Below are 11,078 nucleotides of genomic sequence, written 5' to 3' on the forward strand. Positions count from 1 at the left end.
GATGCTAGCAAAGCTAGCTGTACAGAGACACATGTTGCATCTGCGATGAAAAAAAGTTGTCACTCATGCGCTGAATTATTGTGTGGAGGTGTTGACTGAGGCGTCACACATATGGGACAACACTGGTACCAAAGTGCAATAAAGTGATATAACATTCAGGAACGATCCGATTCTTCTGGACAGATCTTTACTGATTAGATTTATTTCAGCTCTAAGTATATAATATCTAGTTTTTTTTATGGGAATGTGGATCTTTCAGATCAATTTGAGAAGCAGTTTTGATAGGTAAAACTTTATTTTTTTGTGTCACGTAGGGTGCTGGGCTTGGTCTTGGGTTAGGTGGTCTTGACTACAACTCTGCTACGTGGCTCCTTGGTTGCCTGTCCTCCCCACCCACCTTCTTTCCACCCCCTCTGTTGGATTTCTTTCAAAATAAATGCCACTAGTGGCAAACAAGTGAAGTTTATTTAGGACAGGAAACATCTTGTCTCCTGTCCTATCTTAGGACAGGAGACAAGATGTTTCCATCCCTGAAATTATGATGCATAGAATCACATATCTAAGTCTAAACTATGTTACAGAGTAAACTCAATAAAAACATGCTTCATGTGGCATTGTTCATTAAAATGGCACATTTCTAATGTATTAAAATTAAATATGATCGGTACACTTAATGATATTAGCGATTAGGTAATGCATTAAGCAAGTACTTTTACTTTTAATACTTAAGTATTTTTAAAAGCTAGTACTTTTTTACTTTTACTTAAGTACAAATGTTAATGTGGTAGTTTTACTTTTACTTGAGTACATTTTTGTCTGTGTATTTGTACTTTTACTTAAGTAAATTTTTTGAGTACTTTCTCCACCACTGCATTAATCACATGATAAATTTAAACAAACTCAATAACTTCGGTTTGCATTATTTATTGTTTTCTCTTTTCTATCTTTCTACCAAACAGTGGATAATAAAAGTTTTCAGTCTGCTGCTTTGGCCTCAGCTAATCCTTATTTAAAGGACATTTTTTCTTTACAGACCTCATAACTCATTTTATTGTTTCTGTTTTGTTTATGTATTTTGGATATTTAAAGTGTTTTCCAGTTCTAGTGTTAAATATTCATTAGAATTGAAAGTTTATTGCCCTTTGAGAATGTGTTCTTGCATTATGCAGAATGGCCTCAAATCAACAATATTATTGTTTATTGCAGTAACTTCTGGGACAATATATCCACCACCAAAGTTATTGTGGCAGATCTTAGTTGAGCAGAATCTAGGCTGCCATTTAGCTAAATCAGCCATTTTGATAAACACCAGCAGACAAAGCAGGTTAAATGTCTTGCCCAAGTACACAACAACAGAGGAATCAAACTGGTGACCCAACGACTGAAGGGAAAACTCTTGCCACTGTCGCCACCATTACCCATCTTTATGTTTAATATATACAGTATTTCTACAACTGAAGCTAACATGGTTACTTGATAGTGCTATAAAATGGTACTATGTAATAATGATTAGTCTTTCCACCATCGTAATAACAGTTTGTTAGGAAATACCACAGTTAAAGTCACCACAGCGAACCAGGTGCAGCAACAAGAAATTACACTATTGTGTCATTTATGGCTATAAAGTGTTACTCACTGACTCATAAATTAGAGTGTGTTGTGTGATTTTTTGTAAAATAAAACACACATTTAAAGTGCTTTCACATAATTTGTATTGAAATGCCTTAACTCAGGTCAGACTTATCTTTTGTTGACCTCTCTGAGATCTTTGTATGTCAACCAAATGAAATTTTAGACCTGAGGTGAATATATTTCATGTTGATGAGACTTCTTATGTTGTGTAAGAGACTGCTTGTGAATATAACACTTCCCACACTGATGACAGGTGAAAGACTTTTCCATGGTGTGGCTTTGCTGATGGGTCTTCATATTCCCTTTTTGAGTGAATTTCTTCCCACACTGGTCACACTTATATGGTTTTACTCCAGTGTGGGTGCGCTGGTGAACTGTCAAGTTAATTTTTTTGGTAAAACTTTTCCCACACTTATCACAGCTGTATGACTTTAATTCAGCGTGGATGTCCTGATGGATCATGAGATTGACTTTCTGGGTGAATTTTTTCCCACACTGGTTACAGCTGTATGGCTTCTCTCCAGTGTGGATGCGCTGATGGACTGTTAAGGTGACTTTTTTAGTGAAATGTTTCCCACATTGGTCACAGCTGTATGGTCTTTCTCCTGTGTGAGTGCGCTGATGGACTGTCAAACTTGCATTATGGGTGAATGTCTTCTCACACAGGTCACAGCGGTAAGGTCTTTCTCTCGTATGAACAAGCTGATGGCCGGTCAGATACCCTTTCTGAGTGAAGCTCATCCCACACTGGTTACAGCTGTATGGCCTCTCTCCAGTGTGGATGCGCTGGTGCATTGCAAACCTGCTACATTTGCTGAAGCTCTTCCCACACTGGTCACAGACATTAACCGTTTCTCTAGTGTTGACCGGCTGAGTGGAAACACTCTCTGAATTCTCTCTGCAGTTGTCGTGGCCGTGGTTTTCCTCAGAGTCGACTGGCTGATTTGGTTTGCTTTCACTGAAGCTGCCCACACCCTCGTCCTCATAAAGTACATTCTGGAAGATCCAGCTCTCCTCCTCCTGTGAATGGAAATCAGATGAAGGTTGTTGAACTGAAATTGAAAAAATTGAGAAGAGCTTGAAAAAGAAGAGGAAAAACGAACACTTTAAAAAAAACCTTAGAGTGTGTGCTATGTTGACCTTTTAGCTAAAATAGGTTTACTGTATTGATTTGCAGTGTTTCTCATATATGAGCCGCTTCAGAGCAATGTTAGCCACATAGTTGTGCAGATATATTCATATTTCATGACAGTGGAGTTCCTAATTTATTGCTTGTTCATTTTCTTCTATGCAAAACTGTATTCATAATAATTGTTTTTTCTGTTGTTTCTTTTTTGTTGATGTTTTGTTCCTCTTTAGGGGCTTTGACTATTTAAAACAGGGCTTGATGAGATTAGTTGTATATAAAAGCTTCACCTGAAAATATGAAGAAAATATGAATAATTTCTCTGTGTACACTAACATTTTCTAATGATAGGAAAACTGAGGGTTTGTAGATTAAAGTAAATTGCTGGAAAAAACTTGAGCTAAGAGATTTACTAAAAACAAAACATGGACATCTGAAATTCAGAAGTTGAATATTTAAAATGTTTGAAATTTATTTACTCTAGAACATTTCTGAGATTAGTCTCAAAATTTAAAAAAAGAAAATTCCAGCAAATTTTCAACCTGTGGAGCTCAGAAATTTCAATGGTTTTTTTTTCTAGAGAATTTATGAGTTTAGGGTGGAAATGTGCTCCTTTTTGTAAACCACTAAATTTCTGAGATTGATCTAAAAATTTCTGAGATCTTCCCAGAAAATCTTTCACTTTTGCAAAATATGAGTAATAAAAAAACAGGCAGTGGAAGAAATCTTGGGAAAAATATGGGTTACGTTTTATTTATTTAAACGAGCAAAATGCACTATTTTCTTTTGATTTTACGTATTTTGTTTTTCAAGAAATAAAACTAGTTTGTGTTTTATTTTAAAATTAATATCTTCTGGACCAGGTGTACTTTCTTTGTTCAGAAAAACAGCTAAAATCTCCAACCAGGTGTTGTGGCACCTTGTCATACTTCATGTTGTCACCATAAAATGTTGAGTTGGATGTGTAACATAAACAAATCCTGACAGACATTAAATTAGCTGATATTCCGACTTCCAGGTCTGAAAAGTCAACTGGAACCAGGGTTTTCATTCTAGTTTTGTTTTAATTCATTGTGACTTCCTGTTAGTTAGTTTTAATTATTTTTTTAAAAAAGTGGATATGCTGTTTTTTTTTGTTCAGCTAAATATTGTTTAGTTTCAATTTAGTCTTTATTAGTAGTTATTTCATACTTTGATTAAATTTTAGGTACAGATTTGAAAAGGTCAATGAATTGTATTGTGATTATGTATGAATTGATTGGATAACAAATGCTCAGCAGAAAACGTATTTTTTAACGTATTCAATTGAACAACCTCTGTTGTTTCCTCCCAACTATTGTGGACTAGCGTAGCGTTGCCACTAGGGGGCGCATGGAGTGCCGCAATTTACCGACAGCTGACGTAAACTAGTTATGTGGGAGAAAACAATCTATGCAAAAAATAAATAAAAATTTGGACGGCATTAACTCCTCCACACCCCCAGGGGGCGTGCCTCACATTTTGACAATCACTGCTTTTAATTCTACATCGTGACCATTTTCAAACGACTCACCTCTGCTGAAGGTGCATCTGGATCATTTATGTTGCTGTCATCTTCCTCCAGGAAATCCAGAAGTTTCAGAAAGTCCTCCATTTTGTGATCTTGTTCAAAAATACGAAGAGTAAAAATTCCCAGCAAAAGTCACAATATTCTACCAACATGTTTTGATTCACTATCAGCAAAAAAAAATACAAAAGATTTGTCTTATAATATGAGAAAGTGGTAAAATATTTGTTAATGGCAGGCGAGGCGGATGTGAAACACGCAGCAGTTTTTTGCAGGAATCACAGCAGAAATATAGTCACTGAAATTACAGTTTAACTGAAGCAAATTGTCAATAAATCAAAATTATAAACAAATCGATAATATTTATAATGTAAAAAAAAAAAAATACTGATAAAATGAAAACTGAAGGAGTTTATGAAAAAGTTTCTGGATTGCAAAATCCACCAGAAACGCCAAATAAGATCCGTTTACCAGTGAGAGATGTCCAGTCAGTGTTTACATGCCTGTTTGTTTTGATATGACCCGTCTCCGCGGTTTCCATGGCAACGGAAGCTGAGTACAGTTTCTAGATTTCTAAAAGTTTGTGAAATTTGAACCAAATCATTTAAAGTTCTTAATTTTGTTTTTTTAAACTTTGACAACTTCTAAAAAAGTGGAGATGAACTGAATCCACTAAAATATATTTTTTTTCCAAAATTGAATCTAAAAGATAAAATTATATAAATATATAAACTCAGAAAATGTTGTATTTTCTTAAAATATATTTACATCTTATACATCTATTTAACTAATCATTATTGACTAACCATTAGCTAATCACTAACCAATTTGTATGTATAATCTGTTTTTTCGTTCTTTTTCCTGCGTTTGGTTCTTCTCCTCGTTCAGATGAAACGGATTCCAGAGGATTTGAAATCCATCGTCTGCAATGAGAAACGTCATATTTCCAGCTGCCAGTCGGCCCAGGGATAAACGTCAAGCCATGCGATGCTCAGAAATAGAAATAAATAACTAAAAATCTGAGATGTGGACTCTGGGAGCTTCAGTTTGTTATTTAAAGCATCGCAGGACAATAAAAAGCAGTTTTTCTTAAAGGTTTACCAGAAGAAAGCCGTTTGAAGACTCGTAGCTTTTCAGTGTCAAACTGAAAACCAACCAGGAAGTGATGGACTCTTCTGATTGGCCTTTCAGGTCAGGCCAGTCAATTACGTGTTTTATTACGAATAAAGGCATTTTTGATAGGCAGACACTTTTTATTTATTCATGTTTTCTATATTTTTTGTTTGTTACTGTTGAAATTCAGAATCAAACAAGAGTTTTTAATGGTAAATTATGGTGTTCGCTTAATTTTTACACATCTTTATTTCATTCATTATTAAATAATGTCTGCATGTTAAAGTAATTTAAAGGAAAAACATAGAAGTTTGCATTTCATTGTCCCACTCCAGTGCATTTCCATATCTTTTTCTTTGTTCAGGAAACGCCTGCCATTAACTTTATTATCTGCCAACATTGAGTAACAACCAGATGCAGAAAAACTCACCAGACTCTAAATCACTGGACGTCCTCTCAGCAGAAGACGTCTCTCGTGTCCCTCGTCTCTTATTGAGACTCCGAATGCATCCTGATTCCTTATCCTCTGTTTTTATTCAGATCTCTGCGTCTACCATCACATCAAGTCTTCCCTTTTATTCACAGAAGCAAACTGATGATGGGAAATATTTTTAGGAAATATTAAAGTTCACCAAGTTCTCCTGTAAAAAATACCAGATAACTTTTTGTGTCACTTTATTTTCTGGGCTCCTGTTTGACGTAAAAAGCCGTTTTTCTGAACCAACACACTGATTTATGTTGTAATTCATCAGAGTGGTTGGATCGTCACTCTTCTTCCTGCTCCGTCGTGGAGATAAGAGCCAGAAACATTTGCTTTGTGCAGAGAGAGAGAGAGAGGGAGATGATTCAGGGTCACCTGGTCGTTTTATGCTGCGTTCAAGTTTTACTCGGATTTCTGAAATTCCGACTTCCAGGTCTGAAGAGTCAACTGGAACCAGGGTTTTCATTCTAGTTTTGTTTTAATTCATTGTGACTTCCTGTTAGTTAGTTTTAATAATTTTTTTAAAGTGGATATGCTGGTTTTTTTTGTTCAGCTAAATATTGTTTAGTTTCAATTTAGTTTTTATTAGTTATTTCATACTTTGATTAAATTTTAGGTACAGATTTGAAAAGGTCAATGAATTGTATTGTGATTATGTATGAATTGATTGGATAACAAATGCTCAGCAGAAAACACTTTTTTTAACGTATTCAAACAACCTCTGGGGCTGCACAGTGGTGCAGTTGGTAGAGCTGTTGCCTTGCAGCAAGAAGGTTCTGGGTTTGATTCCCGGCCCCGGTCTTTCTGCATGGAGTCTCCATGTTCTCCCTGTGCATGGTGGGTTTTCTCTGGGTACTCCGGTTTCCTCCCACAGTCCAAAAACATGACTGTCAGGTTGATTGGCCTCTCCAGATTGCCCCTAGGTGTGAGTGTGTGTGTGCCTGGTTGTGTGTCTCTGTGTTGCCCTGCGACAGACTGACGACCTGTCCAGGGTGACCCCGCCTCTCGCCCGGTACGTTAGCTGGAGATGGGCACCAGCAACCCTCCCGACCCCACTGAGGGACAAGGGTGCAAGAAAATGGATGGATGGATTGAAACAACCTCTGTTGTTTCCTCCCAACTATTGTGGACTAGCGTAGCGTTGCCAGTAGGGGGCGCATGGAGTGCCGCAATTTACCGACAGCTGACGTAAACTGGTTATGTGGGAGAAAACAATCTATTTTACATCAGTTTAAAAGGCTGATACATATATTGAAAATTATATTACATCTTTAATTTTGCAGTGTTTTAGTTAGTTTTTTTAAGTTCCAGTTAGTTGCAGTTTCCGTTTTTATTTATTTCAGTTAACGAAAAATGTTTTCTCATTTTTCGTTAAGTTTCTGTTATTTCATTAGTTTTAGTTAACTGGAATAATCTTCAACGCCGTCTGAGGCGGATTTCCCAGCGGGAACCTGGAGGCAACTCACTCGTTTCAAAATGGCCGCTCCTCACAACAACAGTAGTAAGATGAAATAAAAATGTTTATTTTATGAGACACGCATGTAAAAGTGAGTCTAAAATCAATGTTACATCTGCAACTCTAAACTGAATAAATTAAAAGTTATGTTTGCTCGTGAAAAGTAAATTAAAGTTACGTTTTGTAAACAATGTTTATGGGTGTCGCCATTTATTGTTGAAAATAAATGAATGGCACAAAAATATGCATAATTAATTTATAATTTAAAAACATTAAAGTGCTACCATTTAAGGTTTTTTACTTTGAAAAACATGAAATAAAAAAAGTTTAGCCTTTTCAATGATTTTGTAGGAGTACTTGGGAGATAAAAATATGCTTTCAGTTTTATTTTGTACAGTTTTATGAAAGTATATTAAATAAAATGTACAATTATTTTGCATTTTGTACAAGTGTTGCACAAAAATGACATATGTGCACATATGAGACATTTTACTCTCTTTGTTTTGGATCAATGTTACGGTTTGTCAAGCTGTATTTTGTGACTTGTGTGAATTTATATGTAAATTTATCCAAAATGAAGGAATTATTTACTTTATTCAAGCTGCTATTTCTTGCTGAAAACTTACTTGTGACTTAATTTTGTCTTATTTCAAGTGTACTTAATTATCTGCACTAAAAACATGACCAACAGTAAGATGTTGTGTTTTTGACAATCATCTAAATTCACCAACTTTTTCTCCTGTCTTTGCGTTATTGTTTGATTGGCCGGATTTTGAAGCATTAAATGTCCCGAACGTTCAACATGATTTTTACCACAAAAAAAAACAACAACAGTCGCTCCCATCATCGCTGCTCCTCCGTTGAGTTTAAGACGCTTTGAGTCAAAGTTGGGACCAATCAGGGCTTTTCCCTCCCCCCCTGCCCGGGTTTTCTCTCCGGGCTGAAGTGAGAGGATGAACGGGCGGCTGCAGAGGGAGTGAGCGCAGCCAATCCGCTGCTTCCCGCCTGGTTGCGTGTTGGTTGGAGTCTCTTCAGCGCCGCTGCGCTCTCATCAATCTCCGCTCTGCACCTGTTTGCGTGGATCCGTCCCGCATGGACCGCCACTCAGAGGAAATGCTCAGTGACTCATTTTATGCTTTATGATTTATTTATACACCTACCGGATGTCGAAACTAAATTTTTTTGAAGGCTGATGAGAGTTTGGGCTGAAAGTCCCAACTCGTATAAAAGCAGCCTGGACCCACAGAGACACCAAGCAGCTTGTGTGACATTTTCATTTTTCTATCTTTAGCACGGGAGGAAATGACCGCGGCGCGCTGTCATAATAAAGGAATAATCCAACATTTGCTCTGCCGTCAGGAGGATCGATCTGCGCCGCCGAATCGGAGCGCTTGAAGCGGATAAACTGGATTCTTCCGCGGACATTGATCCGAGATTTGACTGTTAACCTCCAGATATTTAACACTCCCAACGGTAGGCAGTAAATCTACTGATGGTAAATGACTGGTGTGTGTGTGTGTGTGTGTGTGTGTGTGTGTGTGTGTGTGTGTGTGTGTGTGTGTGTGTGTGTGTGTGTGTGTGTGTGTGTGTGCTGCACAGATGGCATTAGATCACACAGTTGTCCACCTGTTGTGTCAGTGACGGTTTTTCTATACGGATCGATATAAAATACTTGTGTTATTTTATTTAAAATGTATTTTACAAGATTTTCTCATGGTAAAGTTCATCATTAAATTATTAGTTTTGATTAAATTATTCTCAGTTTAATCTCAGATTGCCCTTCATTCACTTTAGTTTGAATGAATGAATGAATGAATGAACCGGTACATCTATATACAAGGTGTATATAAACTCACTACCAGTATTTGGTCATTTTAATTAATCCTTTTTTTGTGCATGTAATTCCAAATTATTCATGGATCATTTTTATATATATATTTGTAGAGATTATGTTTATGGGCTGCACAGTGGTGCAGTTGGTAGAGCTGTTGCCTTGCAGCAAGAAGGTTCTGGGTTCGATTCCCGGCCCCGGTCTTTCTGCATGGAGTCTCCATGTTCTCCCTGTGCATGGTGGGTTTTCTCCGGGTACTCCGGTTTCCTCCCACAGTCCAAAAACATGACTGTCAGGTTAATTGGCCTCTCCAAATTGTCCCTAGGTGTGAGTGTGTGTGTGCATGGTTGTGTGTCTCTGTGTTGCCCTGCGACAGACTGGTGACCTGTCCAGGGTGACCCCGCCTCTCACGTTAGCTGGAGAGGCACCGGCACCTCCTGACCCCACTGAGGGACAAGGGTGTAAAGAAAATGGATGGATGGATGGATTATGTTTAACATTTGAAATTAAATGCAGCTTGTGACGCTGAGGTACCTGGACGCATCGCTGTTGACAGGCGATTGGCTGGCATTTTTAAAGCAGCCAATCCGGAAGCGATGTTTATGTTCCTTGATCCTGATTGGCTGAACCCTTAAGAAGACCGTCATGGGTCTTTAACCGTTGGATGAATGGATGTTGTCACTAAACATTAAAGGTCCGATTTAAATTTGGCTCATGGGATGAGTTGATGCATGATGTTGGGGGTTTCATTTAGGGGGGGGGGATTTACCAATTTAACAAAAAAAGAAACATGAAGTAATGCTTCAATTACAAATTAGAGGAGGAGTTTCCAAACTTCTCCATGCCACATAACCCCCAAACACCATTAGCTTCTGGGCAAACACACAACTCTTCAAAATATGTCAAGAAATATTAACTTGTTCTCTGTTTTATTGACAATAATTATTAAGAGTCCATATGTGTTTTCTCAGCAGTTGCTGGACGCTTCCTTTTTCCTTTTTCCTTTTTCTCGTCAAAAACGTTTTCGTTTAGCGCTAGCTTCAGGAGCAAAGCTAGCATTGCAAGAAGAAATATGGACATAACAGATCAATAAATTATTTTAAGTTTCTGTTTGGAAGTAAAGAATGAAAAACAATTTATATTTTGTGACAAAAATACAATAAGATATTTCTGATGAACAATAAAAACAGCTTAATAGCACAATGATCTATTTCTTGTGTACAAAGTCCAGATTTCAAAAAGAAAATTAGTTCACATTTTTTTAGAATAATAGAAAAATAATCTCAACATTTCTGAGTTTTTTCTAGCACATTGTTATGTTTTTGCACAAGTTCATAAATGTGCAAAACTGTCCAGTTTACGTTCTTCCTGTCCAATAATCTCGACTTTAAACTGAGAATCAAATGCATTTCACATTCATTAAAAAATTGTGAAATAGCCCCTTAGCGTAGCTCCTCCTTCTGATGAGCAACAGAAAACTCATTCAGCTGACGTAGCTGTTCATTCTGGAGTGATCTGCCGCCCCTGGATGGATGACACCCTGGTGAGAGAGCCGCACTCATAAGCTGCATTTGAATAACATGAATCCTGAGCTGCAATCAGAATATTATAATCAGCTGTTGTGATGGAGAACGCAGCATGGATGCGATTACAGTGTGTGTGTGTGTGTGTGTGTGTGTTTGTGTGTGCGTGTGTGTGTGTGCGTGTGTGTGTGTGTGTGTGTGTGTGTGTGTGTCTCGGAGGGTCTGAGCGAAACAGCGGACCCCCTGCTGAGGGCTGCCGCCCCCCACACGGTGGCGCTCTGTGTGATTCAGCCTCCCTGCACTGACCTGCAGAGCGCACTGTAAGAGCGCCAAACTGAACGCAAAACACTCTTCACTTCTCTCTCTCTCT

At 37.7% G+C, this 11,078-nt stretch overlaps 2 protein-coding genes and 1 long non-coding RNA gene across 3 annotated transcripts in view; 2 read left to right on the forward strand and 1 right to left on the reverse strand.

Annotated features, from left to right (window-relative positions):
- The window catches only part of LOC108166812 (uncharacterized), a 24,060-nt gene extending 18,733 nt beyond the window's left edge, over positions 1-5,327 (forward strand). Inside the window, exon 3 of the long non-coding RNA XR_001777209.1 lies at positions 5,193-5,327. This is a non-coding gene — a long non-coding RNA (uncharacterized LOC108166812). The remainder of the gene's footprint in view (positions 1-5,192) is intronic.
- Positions 1,689-4,832, reverse strand: LOC103475139 (gastrula zinc finger protein XlCGF7.1-like). Its single transcript, XM_008426560.1, has 3 exons — positions 4,776-4,832; positions 4,311-4,399; positions 1,689-2,652 (listed from the first exon to the last, which is right to left on the reverse strand). Exons 2-3 carry the CDS (start codon positions 4,389-4,391, stop codon positions 1,792-1,794), a joined length of 942 nt encoding a protein of 313 aa, XP_008424782.1. The 5' UTR covers positions 4,392-4,399; positions 4,776-4,832; the 3' UTR covers positions 1,689-1,791.
- Positions 5,328-8,336: 3,009 nt separating the features above from the next.
- caln1 (calneuron 1) overlaps positions 8,337-11,078 on the forward strand; it is a 68,182-nt gene continuing 65,440 nt past the window's right edge. Inside the window, exon 1 of the mRNA XM_008426558.2 lies at positions 8,337-8,827. The gene's annotated coding sequence lies outside the window, so the exon portion shown is untranslated. The remainder of the gene's footprint in view (positions 8,828-11,078) is intronic.

This window comes from Poecilia reticulata, linkage group LG13, assembly GCF_000633615.1.
Source record: "Poecilia reticulata strain Guanapo linkage group LG13, Guppy_female_1.0+MT, whole genome shotgun sequence".
Taxonomy (NCBI): Eukaryota; Metazoa; Chordata; class Actinopteri; order Cyprinodontiformes; family Poeciliidae; genus Poecilia; species Poecilia reticulata.

What these genes read in the sequence shown, in the direction of transcription:
- LOC103475139 (XM_008426560.1), bottom strand. Translation starts at nt 4,391, where the DNA reads ATGGAGGACTTTCTGAAACTTCTGGATTTCCTGGAGGAAGATGACAGC. An exon ending in CAGATGCACCTTCAGCAGAG is followed by an intron (nt 2,653 to 4,310) that starts GTGAGTCGTTTG and finishes TTCCATTCACAG; the next exon opens with GAGGAGGAGAGCTGGATCTT.